This window comes from Natrix helvetica (genome assembly GCF_964273705.1).
Source record: "Natrix helvetica genome assembly, chromosome: Z".
Lineage (NCBI taxonomy): Eukaryota > Metazoa > Chordata > Lepidosauria > Squamata > Natricidae > Natrix > Natrix helvetica.
This window is the reverse complement of record NC_138554.1, coordinates 130,196,185-130,221,544: the sequence shown is the minus strand read 5'-3', so window position 1 is coordinate 130,221,544 and position 25,360 is coordinate 130,196,185. Positions and strand designations below refer to the sequence as shown.

The 25,360-nt window shown below is 38.4% G+C and overlaps 1 protein-coding gene across 1 annotated transcript in view; it reads right to left on the bottom strand.

Moving 5' to 3' along the window:
* The window catches only part of PTPRN2 (protein tyrosine phosphatase receptor type N2), a gene marked incomplete at its 5' end in the record, with an annotated part of 788,338 nt that overhangs the window by 82,552 nt on the left and 680,426 nt on the right, over positions 1-25,360 (bottom strand). The window contains one exon of the mRNA XM_081933438.1: positions 13,946-14,140. Within this exon, the coding sequence (XP_081789564.1) occupies positions 13,946-14,140 (195 nt within the window). The remainder of the gene's footprint in view (positions 1-13,945; positions 14,141-25,360) is intronic.

The window sequence follows — 25,360 nt, the reverse complement described above, 5'->3', positions numbered from 1 at the left end:
AGACCTGGAAGCATCATTAATGAAATACATGAAAAAGCATGAAAGGAAACAGTGAAACCATCTGAAATGATCCTCCAATGGGGGGATTTCCTGATGCAAAGCAAAACAAGAACTATTTTATGTCCTGAAGAAACAAAAGAAGGACACCATGTGTGTTAGCAAATATCTGAAATGGTAGCTAATATGTGGTGAAGAATGACACAGACTTTGGTTCTTCCTAGGGAGGAAATCTTGTACACAAGCTCTAGAAAAGAAGAAAGTTGCAGAAATCATAGAGGTTTAGAGGTATATCAGTGTTATATTTAGTGGGTTCCGGCAGTCACTACTGCTGGTTCGCTTGTGGGCACGGTGCACGCACATGCACACTATAATAAAAATTGTTCTGTGCATGCACAGAAGCAAAAAGACAAGATGGTGGCACCTATAGTGCAGCCTGGAGAACCGGTTCAAGGGCTTGGCAGGCCTGGGTTTCCGCCAGTTCCAGCAACCCAGGCCAACAAACCACTATTGGTTCGGCCAAAGCAGTCCAAACTGGTAGAAACGCACCATGATTTAGTGGTAATTTATTGTGTTGCTATTAAGTTTACATTTTTTTAATCAACCCCCCACTCCCAATTTTAATGTTATAAACCCCCCAGAGTAGCCCCATGGCAAGATGGGCAGCAAGTAAATAGTAAATATCTATCATGAACTGGATAAGCTGTTAGGAAAGATTTATGATCAACTTGGAAAGTTCTTATAATAGCAGGAAAATTGAAATTATGTGGTGAGATCCTTTGGCATGGATATATACCAGTAATGGCGAACCTATGGCACGCGTGCCACAGGTGGCACGCAGAGCCATTTGTCAGGGCATGCGAGGCGCTGCCCTGTCAGCTGGCCAGCGCGCATGTGCGCGCTGGCAAGCTGAGTTCACTGTTTTTAAAAGCCATTTTTCACCCTCCCCAGGCTCCAGAGGCTTTATAGGAGCCTGGGGAAGGTGAAAAGAGCCTCCCCTGCCCCCCCAGAGGCCCTCCAGAGGCTTCAGGCACCGTCCGGAGGCTTCCCTGAAGCCTTCGGAACGCTTAAAACGACCCTCCGAGCAATTCGGAAATTCCGGTTTGCTCGGAGGGTCATTTTAAGTGTTCTGAAGGCTTCAGGGAAGCCTCCGGACAATCCCTGAAGCCTCCGGAGGGCCTCCGGCGGGGGAGGCTCTTTTCACCTTACCCAGGCTCCTATAAAGCCCCTGGAGCCTGGGGAGGGCGAAAAAAGCATGTAAAAATGGGGGGGTTGCGCCTGTTGTGCATGCATGAACACTGGGGGGGTCGTGCATTGTATTATGGGTGCGGCACGCCTGCACTCGACCCCCCTGCACTCCCCCACTTGTGGCATGCGAGCCAAAAAAGGTTCGCCATCGCTGATATATACATTAGAATCAGTGGTTTCAAATACATACATACATACATACATACATACATACATACATACATACATACATACATTACAATATCAGTCCAAAGCATGATTACATATCATATTGCAACTCAAGAGGATATGGAGTAGAAGAACAATGTACATTAACATTTTGAGCGGTTTTAGAAGTCTATGTCCATTGACTGGAACTGAAATCTTGTTAATGAAAGGAACAACAATTTATCCTAGAACAGCATGACAGCCCAGAATCAAATGAAATAAGAGAAAAATGGCCTCTGGAAGTCAATTGGGCATGAAGTATCCAAGCACAAATCTGGTGACCTTGCAACTAAGAGGAAATATTGATTTTGATTATACCAAAGCATAATAGGGTTTTAAAAAGTGAAGAACTCAAAGGGAATCTGTCCTGAATTGTCCCTTTGAGGATTAACTCATGTTCTTAAAGGGAAATTCATAACAACTTAAAAGAACAAATTGAGGATTCTATTAATGACTGGCAATAACAAAGTTTGGAGAAACCTACTATAGAAAGGATCTCAAAGTTGTTGAGTTGGGAACAATGTGTGTGTGTTTTTTAATCTGAATAAGTGGTTTCCTCAGTACTGATCATAGTGTACTAGAGGCCTGGAGAGTGAATTTGGTTAAGAGACAACGGCATCACCTGGCAAATTTGGAGACATGGCAAGGAGCTTAGAGAAAGAGGGGACTGCAACAATTTCAGAGTCAGCCATAGCTCTGATCTCACAACATGGCTTAGAAAAGAGAACAATTGCTACAAACCTCTTTAGTAAATGCCTGATAATGCTTTTAAGTATGTACAGCATACTCTTCATCGACAGAAAAAGCATAATTTATGCCCTTCTGAGGATTGCATTTTTTCTCATAATAATGACACATTTAAAACGGAGCCCTTAGAAACATAAGATGGAAGGCCAGAAACTTGCAAGCATAAGATGTCTCATGAACTGCTCTAGGGATTTTTGAAGATAATATTAAGGAAAATAAGAAACAAGGTTAAAGAATTCTGATAAAGCAAAATGATTATCAGTCTAAGGACGAATATGATGAAACAATCTGAAGGAATTCAGTGAGAGCTTCATCTAGTTGTGTAGTAAATATGAGGACTAGGCCAAATAATTATGTAAATTGTTATGATCACAGTTCTAGACAAATACACAATGAGCATTTGTGAATCACAGAAATCACAATGCATAAGAACAGCTTAATCAAACAACTTCAAACACAGCACCCCAAAAATAGAATCAAATGTTCTCACTACTTCCTCCTTTTACTTTTTAAAGCACAGTATTTCATGAGATAAATGGCTGTTTTTTCCTGCTGTCAAAACAAACAAAAAATCATCACTAACAAAATCTACCAGATCAGAATATTTAGAATGCACATTTTTTATTTAGACTTTTGCTATAAAAGCAGAACCAGCAGCTCTATATTGAGAGAAATTTAAAACATCTCCCAGAAAGTGACACAATGAAATATTTACCTATGTGGAAACATGCATTCAATTTACTTCAATTAATATACTTGTGATGCAATGGCTATTGATGGTGCAGATTTTTATAAAGTTTTGGTAATGGAGTTTTACAACATATAAAAGGATTATTACAATCCAATCAGCATGCACTGGGATCAGTATGTTTCAAACAAACATTTGTAATCTCCTTTCTTACAGTTCCCAGCTGCTGGAGATACTCAGTAAAATCCAAATGAAATAGCTGGATACAATCTGGTATGGAATAACACAGGGCTTTATTTGACTTTTTCTGTGCTCTTGTAAAACACCTGAAAATTACATCTTGCTGAAACCATTGTTAGCAGTTCAAAAGAACAGTGTCATGTAAGACCTTTTCTCTCAGCGGAACAAGAAAGAGGAGGTAAAAAATATTTTTAAAAAACCTATAAATATGCCATGTGTTTATAATTGAGTTCAAAAGCAAGTTATAAACTGATTTAAAAATAAATAAACATAATTGGTGAATAAAATCCACCAAAGACTTGGGTTTGATAAGTGTCCCACATTTTAACCCTTAAAATATTCCAAATAAAGCAATGAAATGTTACCCCTGTGATTTCTTTATCTTAAACAATGTTTCAGCCAAAGGTAATATAACTATTCTTATTTCTTTGTATCTTTTTTATTTTCACAATTAGAAATCCCCCCCCCCCCCGCACAAACACTTAAGAAAAAAAATTAATCTGGAACAAAGGCAGATATGTTTTATTGTTTGCTTTGTTATTACTAAAATAAAAATGTCAAAATAAATGTACTGAATAGAGTTCTTGAATAATCAGTGGTCATCTATGGCTATGAATTCATTAAAACAAGGCAGCAGGTGAAGAACTTTCATTTAAACAATTCTCATATGCAATGTAGAGAGACAATCATACTCTACATACACATGTAGAATATCTATCTAAACCGGGTTTAGGCAAAGATTGGAGTTAGATTAATATCATTTTTAAGTTGCATATAAATAGATATTTCAACTCACACCGCTGCTATACTCAGATCAGGTGTCCACTTTATATTATTTTCAAAAAGCTTTACTTGTTTAGTTACTATAATACAATTTAGATGTTCTTGGTAAGTAACTACATAAATACCACAGCTTTTTAACATTCTGTTTATTACACACATGCTCTCTGAGCTTGGTTGCTTTTTTGTGTTTGCACTGCTGCAGCTGCCGAGTTTTGGTAATGAAATGTCTGCAAGGAAATAACCAACTCAAAGAGCACTAAAGACCCTTCATTTCAACCTTGAGTTACAAATATTCTCCTTTATAGATATAATAATTGTTAGATTGGGTAATGGATAGGAACACACAGGCTAACAGTAACAGCAACTCTTTATTAAATCAGAAGAATTATGTACAATCCAGCGAAGGTTGAGTCTGACCGCAGCCCTTTTATAGGGAGCTGTCAGACCCTTCGAACAATGAGATTAAATCTCTGTTCCCGCTGGAACAGAGCACCTTGGTGGAAACCACTGTAACTGAAGCTAGTATCTAACACCCCTCCCCTCTTAGATGGAGTAATCCTACTGGTTACATAGTTACGCAGGTAGGCGGGCTTTTTGGTAGCTCTGCCTGACCTACGCAGTTCAGTTGGAGGGTGTTCTTCAGACAGATCGGATGGACCTGTTTGCTCTGCAGCTCCACTTGGTGGAAGCTCCTGGGATCTTTCATAGGCTGTGGCTGGAATTCCAGAGCCGGTTCGCTCAGAGCTCGCTGTGGGCCTGCAACACAACCAGATAAGTTCCCCGGTATCCCCAGGCTTGAGATGGCTGTGGAAGGAGTGACATGTTGTTCCTTTTGGGTAGGGCTTTGGCTAACTCGTGCAGCAGTTACCTCTGGCTGCCTAAGAGTGGAGTTGGTCAATGTGCCTTCTCCAATTCCGACCGCCCTCGAGCTCTATGAGACAAGAGCTAGGCCTGGTGATGCTATCACTGTGGCAGGAATCCACAGAGTTCCCCCAGCATGGTTGTGGGCGTATACTGAATCCCCGATGCTAAAGTTCCGAATCTTGCTTGTGGAGTCAGGCGGCGATGTGGGTGTAGCCGGTCTAAGTGGGACCTTAGCCGGCGACCCATGAGAAGCTCGGAGGGGCTTCTCCTTGTAGTGGCACTGGGTGTGATGTGCTGGATTAGTAGATAATGGTCAACCGTGTTTGCCAATCTCCCGGGCCCATCCTAGAAAGGACCTCTTTTGCAGATCTCACCATTCTCTCCACCTGACCATTGGAGGCCGAATGGAATGGCGCGACCAGAGCATGTCTGATTCCCTGTGCTGCTAAGGTCTCAAATTGCATGGCCGTGAATTGGGGCCTGTTGTCAGAGACCAGGACGTCGGGCAGGCCGTGTGTGGAGAAAAGTCTCAGTAGTACCTCGATGACCGCTTCTGCCATAGTGGAGGTCATTAGGACTACCTTTAGCTATTTCAGGTAGGCATCCACAACTATGAGGAATGTCTGGCCATGAACTGGCCCAGCAAAATCAATGTGCACCCTAGACCATGGTGCTTGAGATCACTCCCACTCCTTGGCGGGCGCCTCTGCGAGAGCTGGTCTGGACTCCTGGCATGGTGTGCAGGTAGCCACCCATTCTTCGATCTCCCTGTCCATGTTAGGCCACCACACGTAACTCCTAGCCAAAGACTTCATCCTGACAATTCCAGGATGACCTACGTGTAAAGCCTCTAATACTGCAATGCACAATTTGGGTGGAACAACGACCCGGTCCCCCCCACAGCAAACAGCCATTAACAACAGACAATTCATCATGCTTACAATGGTACATTTTGAATTCAGCCGCAAGGGTGTGAATTGGGCCACCCCCTCCACACCCAGTTCAAAATTTGTTTGATGGTGGACTCTTTTGCAGAGTGGCAGGCAACGTCACTAGACGAGGCAGGACCAGTCTCTAAACAGTCAATAAGCAGGACTGGTGTCTTGGGGGTAGGGTCTGCAAGAGGTTCTGGCAGCGGGCAGCGACTCAAAACGTCGGCATGCCCCAAAGTGGAGCCAGGCCGGTGGATGGGGCGGTAAGTGTAAGCAGCTAGAAAGATGGTTCATCTGGTCATCCGTGGTGATAATGACACAGGAGTAGGTCGGTCCCCAGCCAGCAAGCCTAGTAGCGGTTTGTGGTCCATAATTAGTTCAAAATCACAGCCGTATAGCTATTCATGGATCCTTTTTACTCCGGCCACTGCAGCCAACACTCGGCAGCGGACAAGGTCCTAGAGTAAAAGGCTATGGGAGCCTCGGTTCTATTGGGCATGCGGTGGCTGAGGATGGCTCTGACGCCAAATGGGGAACTGTCGTAGGTCAGCAACAGCGGCGGAGTCTGGCTGTACTGCACCAGAAACATGTCCGCGGACAGAAGTCTTTTCACCATGGCAAATGCGGCAGCCTCGGCTGTGCCCCAGGACAGCATTCTTTGCCAGGAGATGATGTAAGGGCTCAGCAACGGTGGCTTTCTGTTTAAGAAAGATGCTGTAGAAATTAAGGAGCCTGAGGAACACCTGCAGCTTGGTTTGATTGCAATGTGTATGGGCGTCCTGGATTGCTTGAATTTTTTTCGTGGTCGGGTGAATCCCAGAGCCATCGATTAGGTACCCTAAGAATTCAACCCTTGGCACATTAATTTGGCATTTTTCTTTTTTGAGATGGAGGCCTTTGTCCCGAATTCTGGTCAAAACAGTTCGCAAACATTTGAAAAGTTGCGCCTCATTTGCAGCCGATACCAAGATGTTGTCAAAATAGAGGACGACTCCTGGAATCCCCTGCAAAAGCAGTTCCATAATGCTTTGGAACAGTCTAGGAGCAATACTAATTCCAAATTGCAGGTGGTGACATTTGAATGCAACCCTGTGCATCACAATGGTTTGGTCCTCCACTGTAGCGCCATCTACAGGCAATTGTTAGTATGCCTGTGCCATGTCGAATTTAGCGAATACTTTGTCAGGGCCTAAAGAATGTAATAAATGCTGTACAATGGGTACAGGGTAAGTGCTTTGTGGGTAACGCTTTATTGATTGTGAATTTGTAGTCCATGCAGATGCGGACAGACCCATCAGATTTGACAGGTGTCACTATAGGGGTCTCCCAGTGTGTGTGATCAACCAGCTCTAGGATTTCCTGGCCTACGAGCTTGTCAATTTCCAGATCTATTTTGGGGTGGAGAGTGAAAGGTACTCTCCTGGGCTTTAGCCTTATGGGGGCTATGTTAGGATCCAAATTAAAAGAGATTGGAGTCCCCACATACTTACCCAGACCGGTGCTGAAGACGCCCTCGAACTTCTTAAAAATTGCTTCAGCGCTCTCGTCTTTCAAGGTGTTGATACCGGTCACTTCTAGGCCCCGGGCTTCGAACCAGTCAAGCCTCAGGAGGCTCTGCAGGTCACCGCTGACCACCTTCACTAGGAGCTGGCCGCTGTATTTCTTGAATTGCACCCGGAAGGTGCCCTGGCCCACGATGGGGACTCGGTTGCCCTGGTAATTGCGAAGATGGATGTCAGGGGCGCAGAGATGCTGCTTCTTCAGGCTAGGGATAGCCCCCTTGAGCGTGGACCACGGCATGATGGTCAGTGATGACCCCGTGTTGATCTCGCATGGAAAGTCCTTGATGAGGATTGTGACCTTCAGCTTTTTTGGCCACCTAGTGCGGACTTGGCCGATTGAATTATAGTAGGTGACTGGTGTCGCCCTCTGAGTGCCATGGTGGCTTCTGCCATGCCCCTTGGTTGGGCCTCTGCTGGTGGTTAGCTCGGCTTCTTGGCTGTCAGGTCATCATAGGGTGCTCGCTTCTGCATATTTTGGCGATGTGCCCCTTTCGCTCACAGCACTGGCAGATAGTGTCACGGAAACGGCAAGCTGATTAGACATGGTTTCCTCCGTAGCTAGCGCAAGGTGGGAATCATGGTTCGAATTTGCGCGCTGGCTTGGCGTGGCTACTGCGAATGCAGCAGCTGTCATCTTCTTCACCTTCAGAGCTCTCAGCCTCGGCAGCCTTGCGATATAAGCGTATGTTCTTCCACATGTCTTGCAGAGTGCTTTGAAGCTGCAGGGTCTCTATGGACTTGACGGCCAATTCTGACGCCCTTGCTTTATCCAAGGCAATTTGTAGAATGAGGTTAGACTTGGCAAGTAACCTCCTCTGTAAATTAATGTCCTGCACATCACAGATTATGTGGTCAAGAATAAGTTTGTCTAGGACTCGGAACTCGCAGTATGCTGCGGCGTTTCGTAGCATCACAATATACTTGTTGATTGATTTGCCTTCCCTCTGATTGCGAATATTAAATTTGTGCTGGCGGATGTGCCTAGATGGCTTGGGAGAGTAGTGAGTCCTCAGCATCTGCTGGAGCACTGACCAAGCGACTGATTGTAGCGGCGTTGGTTCTGACAGGTCTTTGGAAGTTTCGAACACTTCCCGTCCACAGTAACCGAGGAACATGTTCTTCTTGCGGCCTTCAGAAAGGCCCATGAGGTCATTGGCTTTGAGGAAGCAGTTGAACCTTAGCATATACGAATCCCAATGCTTGGAGACTGGGTCATACCGAGTCGGTGGGGTGTGCATCGCCATTTTGTGTTCTGAGGGCGTTTTGAGTTTGCCACTCAAAAATGGCTGCTCGAAGCTGTGCTGAGCTCCAGGCTTAATTTACTTGCTGGATTGCTATGCTCTTTTTGGTTCGCCTAGTTGCCTTCCAATCCCACCCTCGTCACCAGTGTTGTATCAGGTAATGGAAAGGCACACACAGGCTAACGGTAACAACAGCTCTTTATTAACTCAGTAGCAACTATGTACAATCCAGCGAAGGTTGAGTCTGACAGCAGCTCTTTTATAGGGAGCTGTCAGACACTTCGACCAATGAGATTAAACCTCTGTTCCTGCCGGAACAGAGGACCTTGGTGGAAACCACTGTAACTGAAGCTAGTATCTAACAATAATATTCCCCAACCAGAGCACTTATGACTGCTCTAACATCCAAACTGTAGCAAATGTTGCTGAAACAAATTATTTGTTTACATTATTAACAAAGTCATCCCAAAATTTAATGGTGGCAAGTACTAGATTACTTATATGTAATAATATAACCATAGATCATATAATTAGAAGCCTAATATATCTTAGCTAAGAAATTAAGTTTAGTTCTCTTTTTCATTTATTTGTACAATGCAAACATAAAAATATTGAGTTTATAGTTGGAGTTTTCATTGATCATTAATCCATCATATGAGGGAAAAATAAAAATACACAGTATGTATGCACAGATTACTATATTTATTTTCAGTTTGAAGAACAACTTTGCAGTCTGATGCATAGCAAAGCAAATAACTTTTCAGTAGCCTGTGTACTGAAAACATTTTGTTTGTTTTTCTTTATTACTGCCCTTCCAACATAGAATTCTGGATTATACTCTGCTTTTCAGTATCTTTCTAATATACCAACAGCGTTTCCTATGGTTTTTATTAGAATAACACATTCAGTGGTCCAGTCCACACATCATATAAAGCCATGTCAATAAGCCATAATAGCCTGCAAGTGCAATTAGATTGGATAAACAAGCAAACATCCAGACTGAACAACATTTCATGGAAAAGTTACTATATTTGCACACATTTTAACTGCTTAGAAAAAGACAAAGAATTTAGGTTCTCCCATTCATGCCAGGGTCCAGTGGCAGCTATGCCCATGATCAAGCATTGTATTAATTTGCTTTCCATTAAAACTTTCCAGGTTTAGAAAGTTTCCAAATAAGACTCCAAAAAAAGGTAGCATATATTGGACAAAGTTTATGGGTAAACATAATTTACAAACTATGCAAACTGTAATGATTAGACTATACATATTTAACGAAACCAAATAAGCTGCCTGATTGGATAAGGCAATCAATGCAATCATACAAAGTAGTTTAGTACTCTACAGTTTCTATTGTAGTAAAAACGTGAATATCCAATACTAATTGTTAAGTTATAGGGAAACTGTTTATATTATTTCTAATGTATATTCAAGGTCTTCTTTAACCAACTAGGTTTACATAACTCTAGCTTATCACATGTCTCTTCATATTTCAGAATCAACATCAGTGAGATTATAAGAAATGAGATAGCATCACTAGTATTCTGAAAATATCCAATTTAACCACACAGCTTTGTTATTTTACTGTAAGAAAGCATGTGGAACCTTTGAATCTTCGGAACATTTGTTTAGGTAAGGCTGAACTTTGAAATTTAACGGAATTTTGCAGTTCTGGATGAAGTAATATATAACCTTTTTTGATTGAGGATATGTATCTTCTAAATAATGAACTATGTAACTAACAAAAGTTCCATTAAGATGGTAACTAGCAGATTTTATCACTTAGCTTGCTAATGGTATTCTATTCATCTAGAAAAGATGAATTTGTCTCAGTTGTCCCCATCATTCAGCAATCTAAATAACTACACTGATCCAGAGTTTTCAAATGATGTAAAACCTGGCTACTAGAGTAATGGCAGAACAAGTAAAAGAACATAACATTTCTATTCTAAAAAAAATCAATTGGAAATGATAGATGGAAAGTCTTTAAAGATCTGGATTTGGGCTAGATTTAAGGCTGGGTTTTGAAGGCTGTGTGTTTAGCATCCATTATATTATTTTTTGGTCCATGGTTAGCAAAGAACTAATAGTGTCATATTGTTTATCTGTGGATCTGTATAAGTAAGAAAGTAGTTAGATAAAATATTATTTGACTGCACTGCTTGGAAATATAATTTTAGTAGTCCCAGTTGTTCTTGTTGGGTGAAGATCACACCGTTATTAGGACCTCATGCTTTTCCTCTCCTGCATGAACTGCTGGCTCTATCTTATTGCCTCTTTCCTAGCTGGGCCCCTTTAGCAGCCAAGACTCAGCTTCAAGTCCCCACACCCACAAATTTCCCAGGTTTGTGCTCTTTTGGTACTCTACACACCACTGTTGCCTACCCCCGCAACCCCCTCACTCTCCAGATGACCTTCATCACATTCTACCTGTTGTTGCTTGTCTGAAATCCAGATGCTAGATGAAGGCACAGCCCTGTAATACACACTGGACAGTAACTCCATCTGTTGAAGGGAGCTCGCCAAATGCAGCCAGGAAGGGGGCAGGAAAATGGAGCTGGCAGAGGCTCCCTGGGCCAAGGTGGCAGCTATTAGCCCTTGTCCAATGCCTGGAGGAGATAGGTAGGTGGGAGAAGCTGAAACACATTCTATGATTGTAAATGTGGGACAGCTGCCCCACATTTTGATCAAGTGAGTATGGGGGCAGTGCAATGTTACAACTTATTATTTTTGAGATGCAGGAGGCGCGAGTGTGGTCACCGCATGGCTGCTGCTGTGTTGCAATATTTTTGGGAAGGGCTCAAAAGCCTGATTGGGCTTATTATCTGGGGAGTCTTATTTTCAGGGATACAGGATAATAAGAACAGGCATTTTGCTTATTTTCAAAGATGTAAAAAGAGGATACCATTTTTTCCTGAATATTTATTTTATTATCTCTCCCCCCATCTCTCTCACACACAAACACACACCCTTCCAGTTAGAATTCCCAAAATATATTACCATTTATGGTAATTATCTATTCTGAATCCTAACAACTTAATGCAAAATACATTGATCTGATAAGCTAAAAAACAAGGTTCACTGAACCGAACTGATACCATCTTAATGTTAAATTCATCAGAAAAATGTAAAAATATGTAAAATTTCCATTTCCACCTTAGTTGTATGATCATATATCAACTTTGTAAAGTCTCATATTTATATATGCATTTTTGGCAAAATTTCTACCAAAGATTGTGAGCAGGTAAGCTCCCCATTCTCTCTCTCTCAGCCCCACCTACCTCAGAGGATTGGGGGGGGGGAGAATAGAAGGAGGAAAAAATATATGTTTGCTTCTTTGAGTTATTTATAAAATAACAACGATGGGATAAAAATCAAATAAATAAATATTAAAAATTACAGAAGATTGAAAAAATATCTCTGTCATTCCACAAAGCAGATGTACCTGACAGAACTGTTCTCTCTTCCTTTCCCCCTGTGCATCTATGACAATTTGCCATGGCCAACTCGCCACAGCCAATCCGCCACAGCCATCTTGACACGGCCATCTTGCCACAGGACAACTTGCTGCAGGACAAGAGTTACACTAATATCAAAGAAATGGTGGAATAGAATCATTAAAGAAAGGATGTAAAAGGAGGGACAGAGTGAAATGTGAAGAGCAAAAATTAAAATAATTTTTATTTATTTTAAATAATTAAATAGAATTGTTAAATTGTCCTGCAGTGAGTTGCCTTGCGACGAGTTGGCCATTGCGAGTGTGTGAAACATTTTCACAATCATTTTGCCAAGTTTTTGACAGTGTTCCCTTAAATTGACACAAAAACAGCAGCAAAATATTTATTGTCTACAATTCAAATCACTACTGTATAGGTTGAAGACTGAACTTGTAAAATGTCCAATTCAGACCAACCCAATCTTTCATTCTACTAAACAAGTGTCTTAGTTGAGCTGTCCCTTCCAGATTCTCAGAAAACTCCCCAAGACACCTCTGAAAACCAACTGTATCTGTCACATTTGGAATGGACTGCAGAGAGAGACTTACACTGCAGAATTTCATAGCAATCAGAGAGTGGTCTGTCCATAATCAGGAGCAAATTTCAGTATCTCCCAATTTCAAATCAGTTGCTTCTTCCCTGAGACAAAAGACAAATGCAGCATCCATGTATCAAGTCCTCAATGGATCTCAACCATGACCATGGTTGATATAACAGTCATAAACAACTGACATCTTAAAACCCCTTGTTTGAGGAAGATATGTTGAAATTGTGAAAAAATATTATTAAGTTCAGAAAACTTTTCCACCACCTCAGCAATCAGGTTAAGCAGCCCAGGAAAATGCATAGTTTTTGTAAAGAGCAGCCAACAAATACAAAAAGGGTATCCATACCACATCTGAAGTGTCTTTGCCTGTTTTGAATACTGCATACACCTTAAACAAAAATTGGGTTATTTAACAAGTTATTTAATAAGAAAAGATGAAACCTGGTTTGGCTTCTTTTAAATCAAATTCATAATTTTTAAAAAAATGACCAAAGTAGGTTTGGATAAATAAAGCAGTTGCTTATGAAAAAGAGATAACTAATTTCTTGTAATGCAAGAGGATCTGAGTTTCTTTGGATTCTTTATCAGAGTTTCCATTGGCATGATTCCTTCATAATTCCAGAGAATTTCGGGCATAATATTATAGTATTTATTCAATTACATAAATAGGTATGTTTGTGCTATCGATGTGACTTAAACCTGGAACCCTTTTATATTTCACAATATTACTTTTTGTACAAATCATATTTCATCCATTGAGTTTATTCCCTAAGAACATTAACTTTTCTGAGGGATTACCTGAAATGGATTCATTGCAATATTTTATTATACATATATTTTTCAAATGAATTTTTTCCAACCCTGCTTCAAAATATGTACAGAAGATTTTTTAAAATAGTAACTTATCCCTACATATCCATGATTGGAATTAGACATCATTGTTCCATGAGAAAGGGCAGATCTCTATTTAAAGATATACCATAGGCTACAGCTGCCTGGTTTTATTATGAACAAATTTAATAAAATAAAAACAAAAACTTGTCAATAAGGAAATGTGAAAGTTAAAATGATGGAAGCAATAATATAAACATTGCAGGAGTTTAAACCTTAAAGTTAAAATTCATTTATTAAGGTTTAGATACTATAATAAGAACTAGATTTTATTACAGTTTATAGATCACACAACAACCACGATAGAAATTACATTAATATTGCATTAAACACCAACTCTATAACAAGAAGTGAAACCAGAATAAATATGCCAAAGTAGTATTTTTAATGAGCTGATGATGTTGCTTTAAAAATCTAGATTTACTTTACTTTATATAGTGCTGTGCTTTCTATAGTTCAGATAAATTCAAAAAAGGTTAAAATGCTGCTTCAATGCCTTACCAATATTATGTGACCAGTCGAGATATCCATATTAGACTGGACTGGTTCTTCGCACCAGGATGAAGTGCTGCTTCGAGTAGAAGGACTTGGAATAGGTCCATCACTAAACTGTGAAGATATGCTATTAATACGAGAAGCACGTAGAGGTTCTGAACAATCTGATGTTTTCACTGCCATACGCTGACGGCATAATTCCTAAGAAACAGAAAGTAACAGAGGATTAAAATTTAGCACTGAAGGAATAAACTTTGAAAACATAGACTGAATTTTCGATCTAAACTAAATACATACAGAATTCTGAAGTGGGAATATACAACTCTGCGCCATAGTTGATAAAAATGAACATTTCCATTATATACATAAGCAGAACTGCAATCAGTATCATAGCCATCTTTCCATAGTTAAGACTCAACAATTTTTTAAAAAAATGTAGGATTTAAAAAATATACAAATCGAAGGCTAAAATACGATTACTGCGATAGAAAAACTCTGAAATAAATGGTTACAGAGACAATGATCACTGTATTGCTCAGAATAAACTTAATACATTATCTGCTTCTTTTCAATTAAACATTATGCACATTATGAGTTGGGAAAGTCAAATAATGTATTTATTGCTATTGTGAATCATAACAAGTATATTACAGAATGCATATTTTGCGCATACCAAGAATTAGGAAAGGTATCTGATTTTACCAATAACTTATACTAATAATAAACTGCATTTAATAAGGTTAAAATTAGCCAGAATCTATATGGAATCTCAAATACAGATTCTGATTAACTTTGACTTATGAAAATAATTAGATTACATTACATTTTAAAATTTACTTAAACAAATGGTGTTTAGAACTAATAAACGAGATATATCTAGCATAAGGAAATTGTTACAAGAAACAAAATTTAAAAAATACATTATCATTTCTAGAATGAAATTTCTACTAAGTAAATAATATTTGAAAGAATTTAATCAGTGCTTCAACAGATGACCCTAAATTATCTAAACACAAATGAAGTGGGAAAATATATTATTGTCTCTGTTTTAAATTTTCCCATCTTGACTTTTCAATATGTGATGAAATTCAAATTTCTTGGATTTTTATGAATACAAATGAGAAATGAAAGAGCATTTTATAATATTTAAAATCAATAGTTTATGTTTGTATGTCTATTTATATATAGAGTCATTTATTTTATATCTCACCACAAATAGGTATGACTTTCAATCATCTTTTATACACCTTTGTCTCATTTCTCTTCCCATTTATTTCCCATAAAAATACAAAAAATATTTTGTATTTTGACTAGACAGAAATTTAACACATGCCTTTGTCAAGGATATTTGGATTACAAAATTTACAGTTCTTTGTAAGAGTAACATTATATCTTTCTCTTTCTATAAAACACGGTATATTGTATGTGTGTAATGTATATTGTACATTGTATGATTTATTAGGATAAAAATGGTTATATTGGTAGATTTCTAGCTAGCATTTAATCAGCTCATTTTTCTATCTCACTGATTAGAAACAATTTTATTTTTTATGCATAACGTGTTAGTTTCACACAAAAGAGAGCTTAATATCAAATTTACTGTCAGTACTTTGAAAAATAAAACCATTAGTGTGTTAGATTATGAGTTCAAATCTTCATAGTCATACAACCCATTAGATAACTTTATACCAAAATCACCTTCCCTTACCTAATTCGCAAGGATATTTCTAGAAGAACTAAATGAGGAAAGTAGAGTACCCATGAGAGAAATGTCCATTCCCCCCCCCCTCACACACACAAACATTGCATTATATTCCTTAGGTGAAAGATAGAATGTAGAAGCAATACATACCAATAGCAAAGACATTGCAAAGATAGGCAAGATGTACTAGTGAGAGAATACAGAAAAATTATGAACAACTCTTACCAGTCCATGCCGACCTTCCTCATTTATCAGCTGAAAGATTCAAATCCAGGAAGCCCCCACTGGCACTTGCACAACATCTGCCCAATAACTTTAATATCAATTCCCAATGAAAAGTCAAATGGGTTTCTGAACGCAGAGATATAGGTATATATATAAAAAGGTGCCACAATAAAGGTGCCAGGCTTTGAACTACCATGTCAGCAGTGGAAAAACCTGAATACGATTCACATGGCGTTTGCCGGGACTCTCTGTATAAATGGAGCATAGTCTCCTCCCCTCAGTGTAACTGACTGTAGATCACATCGTAACCAGCTGTAAACTGAGGGCACATACTGGTCCAGTATCTGTTTATTTTTTAATCTAAACAATGCTGCACTTCAATGGTTAAATGGCCAAGACATTGGTATTTGAACATAGATCTTTATAACATTTATATTTCATTGGAGTTTACTAATCTAGGTGAAATGTTAATATATAATATGCCATACATTAAATTAACAGTAAGCAAAGACGGTCTGCCTTTTTACTACAAAGAGCATCATCTAAAAACAAACACTTGTCTCTGATGGAGTGATGTTTTTCCTGAGATTTAGATGGTCCCCAGATTGCTGGCATTTTGGAGGGTGTTGAAGACCTGCTCTTTGCCTAGGTCTTTGATAAGAGTACTATAACTACTGGGTAGTGTAGATTTATTTCTTGTTGTTGCCCAGAGTTCTTTTGTTCCTTGCATTTATTATTGCATTGTTTTATTTTTCTGGTTTTATTTACTTGTGAATTTTACTGTAGCTGAGAGTCAAGTTGTGCTTCTTCAATCAATCTTTCTTGGAGAATCTTACATTTAATAGAAGTACAAAAAGATTTAGGGCAAAAACCTGAAACAGTTAAACAATGAAAATCAAAGAGTTACCATAGTAATTAAAAAAACTCTTTTGAACATATTTTATAACATGAATAGACTTATACTGAGAGATAACTGTCTACCTTTAAAATATATTTATTTATTACCATAATTAAACTTGTATGATACTCATCTCGTTGAAGGTGACTCTAAGCGTCTTACAGACATATGATTAAAATAATAAATAGGGATCTTACAATTTAAATTCAGTTAAAATTAAATTGACCTAGATGGAGAAGGAGAGCACAAAGTGCACATAGGGAGGGGGTGAGCTGTTATCTACTCCATTAATGCCTTCCTAAATGCCACACCCCTTTTGGGGAACCAGACTAATTGCATAACCAAGTCTTCAAGGCCTTTCAGAAGGCCAAAAGGGTTGGTACAGATCTCACCTTGGAAGGCATGAGGTTTCAGATCACAGAGCCATTACAAAAAAAGTTCTTCTGGACCTGGACAATTAAAATTCCGTGGCTGACAGGTTCTACAGCATGCCCATTCTGCCAGCGTGGGTGGGGTGGGCTAATCCCATCTGGGTGAACTGGTTCTTCAGATAACCTGACCCAGGCCATGAAAGGCTTTAAATGTACTAACCAACAGCTTTGAATTGGATCAGAAGCAAACTGGCAGCTAATGCAGTTTGACAAGACATAGGCCACTCTAGGAACTCCAAGAAGGACCCACGCAGATGCTTTTTGCATCAGCTAAAGCTTCTGGATACTGTTCAAGGGTAGTGCCAAGTAGAGCACACTGAAGTAGTCTAAGCATGAGATAGCCAGTGCTTTAGTAACTGAGTGCAGGGATTCCTGATCTAGGAAAGGAACAACTGATGCACAATTTCCTAGCCATGACAGCCATTCTACTCATTGAGTAGGAGTCCTGAGTCCAGGAGAATCCACAGATTGTGTACTGGGTCTGTCTGGGGTAGAGCAACCTGATCCAAAAGTAAAGAAGTCCTGGAGCTAGCAGTTCCACACAACCTAGGCCACCCAGTCTTACCAGAATTCAGCTGAACTCTGTTGTCCTCCATCCACACCTTCCCAATATCTAGGCACCATGAGAGTGTAATGACAGCATCACTTGGATCACCTGGGATAGATATGTAAACTTGAACATTAAGTTACTGATGGTACCTCACCTCTTGGTGGCAGATGATTTCATCCAGCAGCTTTATATAGATATTAAAAAGGAGTGTAGAGAATACCAAATACTGCGACAAAGGGGCGGCTATGGACTGAACAGCGCATCCCTGTCAACATCACCACAAAGGACCAGTCTTGAAAAAAGGAAACAAACCAGTGCAAATCTGCACTGCACAGCCCAGCCCAAATTCTGTAGCCACCCTAAAAGGATATCATGGTCAATGGTATCAAAAGCCACTGAAAGGTCAAGGAGAATAATGATGGGTGCATTACCTCCATCCTGTTCTTCCCAGAGATTATCAACCAATGCAACCAATCCTGCTTCTGTCTCATAATCGTGCCTGAAACCTGACTGAAAAGGATGTACATAACCTCTTTCATCCAGGACCTTCTGAAGCTGCTAAGCAACTACTTTCTCTAAAAAGGTAAGAGATTGTACAGAAATTGTCCAGACAGGTAGAATCAAGAGATGGTTTTTAAAGGAGGCGGCAAACCCGTGCCTCCTTAAAAGAAACATTCTCACCTACAGCGAGAAATTGATCTCTGCCTGAACCCACCTGGTTGTCCTCATCTTGGACCTTTTCATCAGCCAAGAGGGACAAGGACCTAATTGACAGGTGGCTGCATTGACGGCATTGAGGACCTTGTCCATTTTATCAGGCGCAATAGAATGTGTTGCCAAATAACTAAGTAAGACTTTTCAGTTATCTCAAATGGACCTGCATCATTCATGAGGGTCCAACTCAAAATGAATCTAAGTGACTTTGTCAGGTGTTCAACAAATTCCTCTGCAGGCTCTGAATATGATCCCACAAACCCTGCCCCAGGAGGGAATAGGTAATCCTGAACAGGGCTGCCAGGTGACAGTCCAGATGCAATAAGGGTGGAGAAATAATGGTATTTCACTGCTCTTACCACCACAAGGTAGGTCTTAATAGCAGCTTTAAAGTTTTGTCCTATTGGTTTTATCCCTCATTTTTCTCTAAGGCAAGATCCTGCCTAAAGCTTCAGACATCTTTGATTCCAGGGCATGACCAGAGCTTTGGCAGGACCATATAGAAAACCCCCCAGGATACTCCCAGTTCCCTCCAGAATCCATATTTTATTTATTATGCTTAAAACACTGTTAATGTTAAAACCACCATGAGGGTCATAAATGTAACAGTGAAAATGCTAAGATCTTCTCTGTCACTAAATAAAGTGCTAGAGTAAGCAAATATTTTGTACTTTACATGAAGCTTGTTTAATGATGGTTTGCTGAATAATCAAGCACAGGCTGAATTGTGAAACTACAAACCACAAGATATAAACAAGGATGTTTGGAGGGAATCAACAACATCACATAGTAGGCTGTCCAAGCAATCTAATCCCCCATCCCTTTTTTAACATTGTCATATATATTACATAGGGCTTGCACATAAAATGAGGACACTATTATCACATATGTTGGCTAGACGCTGTTGTTACCTAAATAAAACTGAAAAAAATCATGAATAAATCCAGTCATACCTGCCTCTTGCTTTGTGATCTAAACATAATTTGTGTCAGCTAAAGCACATAAATACTTACACTGTGGTATGTATGTACATGCAAAAGAGGGCAATTAACTATTTCATCCATTTTAAAAATTATGTTGAAACTAATACATTTTAAACTTAGGGCAGAGGCTGCTTTCAACTGCCAATTAAAAGAATATATTAATATGATTTGACAGTATTAATTGCTGTCCTAGAAATCAGTGCAGTATTTCCATGTAGTCCTCATTCTGAAACAAATGAGTAAAACTGTAATGTGCTTTTTGTAAGATGGAGAAACAATTGAAATATATTTTAGATTGTTAGATTTAGACTGAAATATAAGTTGAATTTTTATAGGACATAGGATGTCTTATAACATCACTGCAAATGGGAATTTTTCACATGACTCACTAATGGAGAAGAGTTATGACTTTACAATAACTAAACTGAGTATACTAACTGTTCAATTAGCAAGCATTTATTCAGAAAATAATAATTGCTGAATTAGTAATAAAATTGTTCTTATAGTTCATACCTGCCATACTTCTAATTTACATTTTATTACTACTGAATTTATATCCCAGCTTTCTGTTTATCCAAACACCAAAAGCAGTTCCGAACAATAAAAACTAATTCAACTTTACTTATAGCCAAAAGGCCCAGAAGCAAGTTACGAATATAAGCTAAACTTGACATTACACAAAACAGTTTAAAAAGTAAAATAGTTAACACATAACGACTTAAAGCTTCAAATCATAGATTTGTTTACTAGGAGCCTTGTTTTTATACTCATCGTTAAAAATCTGGCTGTTGTCATTATAATCTTAGGATTTTGATCTGTAAGTAAAATTTGTTTATCTACTCAGAAGTATCTCTTCCTGGTTTAGATTTAAAGTCAGGCCAAATAACTTCCTGCTGAAGACAGCTTATAAAAATTGTAATACCTATGACCCACCATTTCAGAATCAGTACTGTTACAGAAACAAAATCTTTGAACTATGGGAATGTTTTGAAATTTACTGTATTATACAGCATATTTGCTGGCAACAATTTAACTTGACTTTTGAAAAGGCTATTCTATACTTATTTAAATGTAACCCTAATCAAATATTTAGGATTTTTTTTTAAAAAAGGGAACCTATCAAACTTAAAACAACTAGAGCAATGGGTTCAAGAAGAGTGGGAGAAAATGACAGTTGAGAAATGTAGAAGTCTTGTTTAAAGAAAGGACTTGATGGTAATTATTGCTTTAAAAGGTATACTATGAAATATCAGGTTAAGGGAAATATGAAATGAAATAAAATGAAATCAATGAGATAAAAATGAAATAATTATCTCCATACTAATTTCTTTTATTTACAGGAACACAAACATATAAACCAGCGCATGCACAAAGTAGCTGCTCTATGAATTATGCAGAAAGAATGGCATGTACCACGTACTTTTGATAGTTTCAACATTTCAAAAAGCGATTTATGACTGCTCCTTGAAACTTACAACTGTTTGTATTATACCTTTTATGATAAAACAAAATAAATATACTTAAAAAGAACAACTGTGGCAGTATGTCCACAGTAACCTGATTAAAATTGAGCATTTTGGCAGCCAGCAAGTATTTACAAAGATTGTTGCATCCTGGGATTACCATCTGCAAACTTCCTAGCCAGTGTACGGCAAGCAAGGTCAATTTCGGAAGCTGGATTAAGAAATTTTTGTCTCAATTATCTCAAAGGCTGCTTGTATCACAAATAAAAATCAGCTAAAATAGGCCCAGAAATTTATTCCGCTGAACTGTAAAGCCACACATTATCCACATTTTTTAGATCTTCAAAATAGCAATAGCACCTAGACTTATATACCACTTCATAGTACTTCACACCCTCTCTATGTGGTTTACAGAATCAGCATATTGGTCTCAACAATCTGGGTCCTCTTTTTACCCACCTTGGAAAGATGGAAGGCTAAGTCAACCAAAATGAAAAGAATCCATTATGAACCTGGAAGATTTTTCTCAAAGCTACCATCCTGTAACGTATACCAATACCAACCCCGCAGTGCTTCAACCTGCTTCCTATGTCTCCTGAAAGCAGCCACAATTTTCAGCACTCTGACAATTCCTTGCAGAAAATGTTCCTAAGTTCCCAAAACCTTTTCCTTGCTTTAACCCTCTCACCCCCAGGAAGCCACATCTCTGAAAAGTAGAAAAGAAAAAAGGAAGAACAAAAACAAAAAGAAAAGCTGGAAGGTATAGATTCATGCTTTTCCCCCCTCCCCACTTTACTTGCTAAACCTAAATTCCTCACTTCTGCCATTTTAAAAAAACTTACCTTGACTCCAAGCTGAAGAGTAGAAAGGAAGCAAGCAATAAAGGAAAATCTTTCTGTTGCTTTTTCAGCTACATTGGCTATAGCACATGTGCAATAAAATGGGAAAAACAGGTTCTTATGAAGCTGTTTTACTTTTTCTGTGACTGTCTAAATGACCCAGGTAGGACTCACCTTTTTTTATGTTGTCAAACGCAACATGAAATAATATATATTCAAAAGAGAGACAAGTCTTCCTTTATAAAATGCCATGTTCCCCAATAAAGTCAACATCAAATCACATTTCAGCAATTTGTTTAAATTGTATTTCTTCCCATAAAAAGGGGGGGCAAATTTACTTAAACATGTATTCTGGCTTTATTCTTGAACAATAAGTTTGATACTGGATTCATATATCACTCACCAAGAATCTGGTTTGGTTATCTGACCTAACCAAAATCAGATGATGGCAGCCTTGTTTACCAATGATTATTTCAAAGTAATTATAAAAATCATGTATCACACAATAATTTACTGAAACTCTAAATATTAGAATACTTTATTATAGAATACTTTATTTGGTCAAGTGTGATTAGACACACAAAGAATTTGTTTCTGGCGCAGTTTAAAAGAAACTGCAAACTAGAACTATCAAGTCTTATTAATTAATTCTCCTTCTTCTTACATTTATATGGCTACCCATCTCATGTGATTCTGGTGCAGTATCTCTAGGTGACATACAAAACAACTATAAAAACTATTTTTAAAACATTCAAAACTACAAAAAAATTGTCATAAAAAGCTTAAAAGAGAACTTCAGATAAAGAATGAAGCCATCTAATCAAATTACCATTCCTTAGTAAACCTCAGGCACAACTAGCTTTTAAGGGATTAAAAAGAAGATTATGGAGAAATGGAACCAATCTCACTTCAGGGTGAATGGTGTTCCCCCAGGGCAAGTCCCATGGCAGAATAGGCTCTTCATCTCCTGGGTCCTGATGCTGGGCCTGCAACATTACCTCTTCTGTTTAATTTTACTGAATGTATTATGTCACATCTTAAATTTGCATTCCATGTTTCATATTTCTCACTGCTCTCCTCTAATACTCAGTTTATAGCAGATCTTGAACTTCAAATGGCAGGATAACTGAGACTTTTGGAAAGCCCAGTAGAACTTCACCACAGTACAATATATACAGATTATTTTGCTGTGACAAATGCTGTTTCTCGTTTTCTGAATACAGCTGAGCAGTTGGGCAATTATGTACTGTATTTTCGATTGCAGTTCTTCATGCTCAAGTCTGAGAAAGTCAAAATACCTAATGCTTATGTTATCTACATGCAAATCTATGTCCCTAAATTAATTCTTAATTCTTAATAAATCATCCAAACTTGTAAACTGCTAGATATGTCTTCACTTGTTTTCTTATTAGAAAGATAATGACAAATAACATGAGATTTACTTCCAGAATTGAAATATAGTACCAATTCAAGATTACATAAGATTATTTCCCCTGTAATCAGTGCTGAATAGAATTCACTTCATATAAATGAATGAGTAAGCAATGAGTAAGCAAGATCAAAAGCTTATTATTCCATTGTAATTAATTATAACTAAAATAAAATTATTATTTGATAAATTAAGCTACCATACAATGGAAAATTGGATGAAAATATTTATTTTGAGATAATTTGAATGTTTTGGTATTATTTGCTTCTTAGAAAATACATTTCTTCATTTTTGTTACATGGGTTCATATTTACTTTTCAGTATGTATAAAATCATGCGTCACATAAAAGGCAAAATAGTGTGTGTCAAAACCACTGCAATAAAGTAAATATTTAAGAACAACTTAAATAAACTTAATGCAGTGCTTTGTTTTTATTGTTATAATATAAAATAAAAAGTGATAATTGCAAGCAAATCATAATGTATTTTTAGAAAAATACAAGTAGAAAAAAGCTAGTTAAGAAAAGCTTGTTGGTTGTTTTTTTTTAAGTGAGCTTTGAAGAATTTCCATTTTTCAACAAGCTAATGGCTTGGTAAGCAGACTGGGTGCTGAAATGAATTTTTGAAGAAGAATTAGTCACTCTGTGTATTTGTCATGCAACAATAACGTGTTTAGTTTTTTTAAAAAAAATAATACCCCAATCTGTTTAAATCTGAAAAACAGCTAATTCTCCAATCTTTTGCAGTTACAGTTAAGCATGGCAAAGATTAAGAGTTACTTCTAGATTATAATAAAAAATAATAATCAGAACATTGTTCGCAAGATACAATGCCAGAAAAGATTTAATAGGTTTAGGCAAAAATCATTTAATCATTCTTCTAAAAATATTTCTACACACAACACTGACCCATCACTTGCAATGTTCTGCACGGCTTGGTACTCACTCCTCTCCTTATAACCTCTATATGAAGCCATTGGGTGAGATCATCTGTCACCATGGGTTGAGATATCTTCAACACGTTGATGATATTCAGTTCTTCATCTCTATCCTGAGTGATGCTGTCTCTGCCATCTCATGGTGCCTGAAGACTATAAGGACCTAGATGGGGAGCTTCAGTTGAACCCTGGCAAGATTGACTGGCTTTGAGTGCATGGAGCCTCATTCTTAGTTCTGGACATGGTTGTCTTACCTTGTTCAGACCCACTTTGCAACTTATGGATTTTACTGGACTCACATCTCCTGTTCAAAGAGCAGGTAGTAGTATGATTAGGAGAGCTTTTGCCTAGCTCTGGTTTGTGCACCAGCTGCAATCTTTCCTGAATCATGACTCCCTGAACTCAGTTACTAAACCCTAGTAATCTTGTCGGGAGTACTGCAAAGTACTCTAAATGGGCCGACTCTTAAAACCCATTCAGAAGCTTCAGCTGGTGCAAACTGCAGCAGCAAGACCTAGTCTTTGGAGGCCTCTAGGATGGCCCATATTACACCTCTGCTCCATGAATTTCACTGGCTACCAGTCTGCTTCTGAGTGCAATTCAAGATATTAGTTATGGCTTTTAAAGTACTTAATGTCATAAATCCAGGCTACCTGATAAGCTATCATGTTCTGCTAAGACAAGCCCATCTATTTGTGCCGGCAGAGAGGGATTCCATAAATCAAAGAACTCAAACTATCGGGATCTAGAAGAAGAATCTTCTCTGCTGCAGCACCTGCCTTTTGGAACATCTTATCCTCTAAAGTTAGATCTTCCCTTCCCCTCCTAGCCTTTTGCAAGAGTCTGAATGCTTGGTTCTGCCGGTTGGCCTACGGACTCAGTGGGGAGTTCCATGCTGGAAGTGGCTGTTGGACTGATGGCAGACTCTACCTCCCCGCCTCCCACCCCCTATCCCTATTGCTCTCTGTTTTCCATCTGGCCATCATGGCCATCATTTTCTTAACGTATTGGTGTATTCTCATTTTCTTTTTCATTGTTCATTTCATTGTTTTTATTATTTTACTTCTGTTTTGTTTACACTCTTCATTTCTTCCTTTCAACTGTTGTAAGCTGCCTAGAAGAGCCCCACAGCGAGATTGGCAGCAAATAAATAAATAAATAAAATAAAATAAACAGAGCTTTATTTTCCTTTAAACCTCTAAGAAAAAAAATGATTAGTCAAATACTTTTGAATTGTGAAATCCAGAACA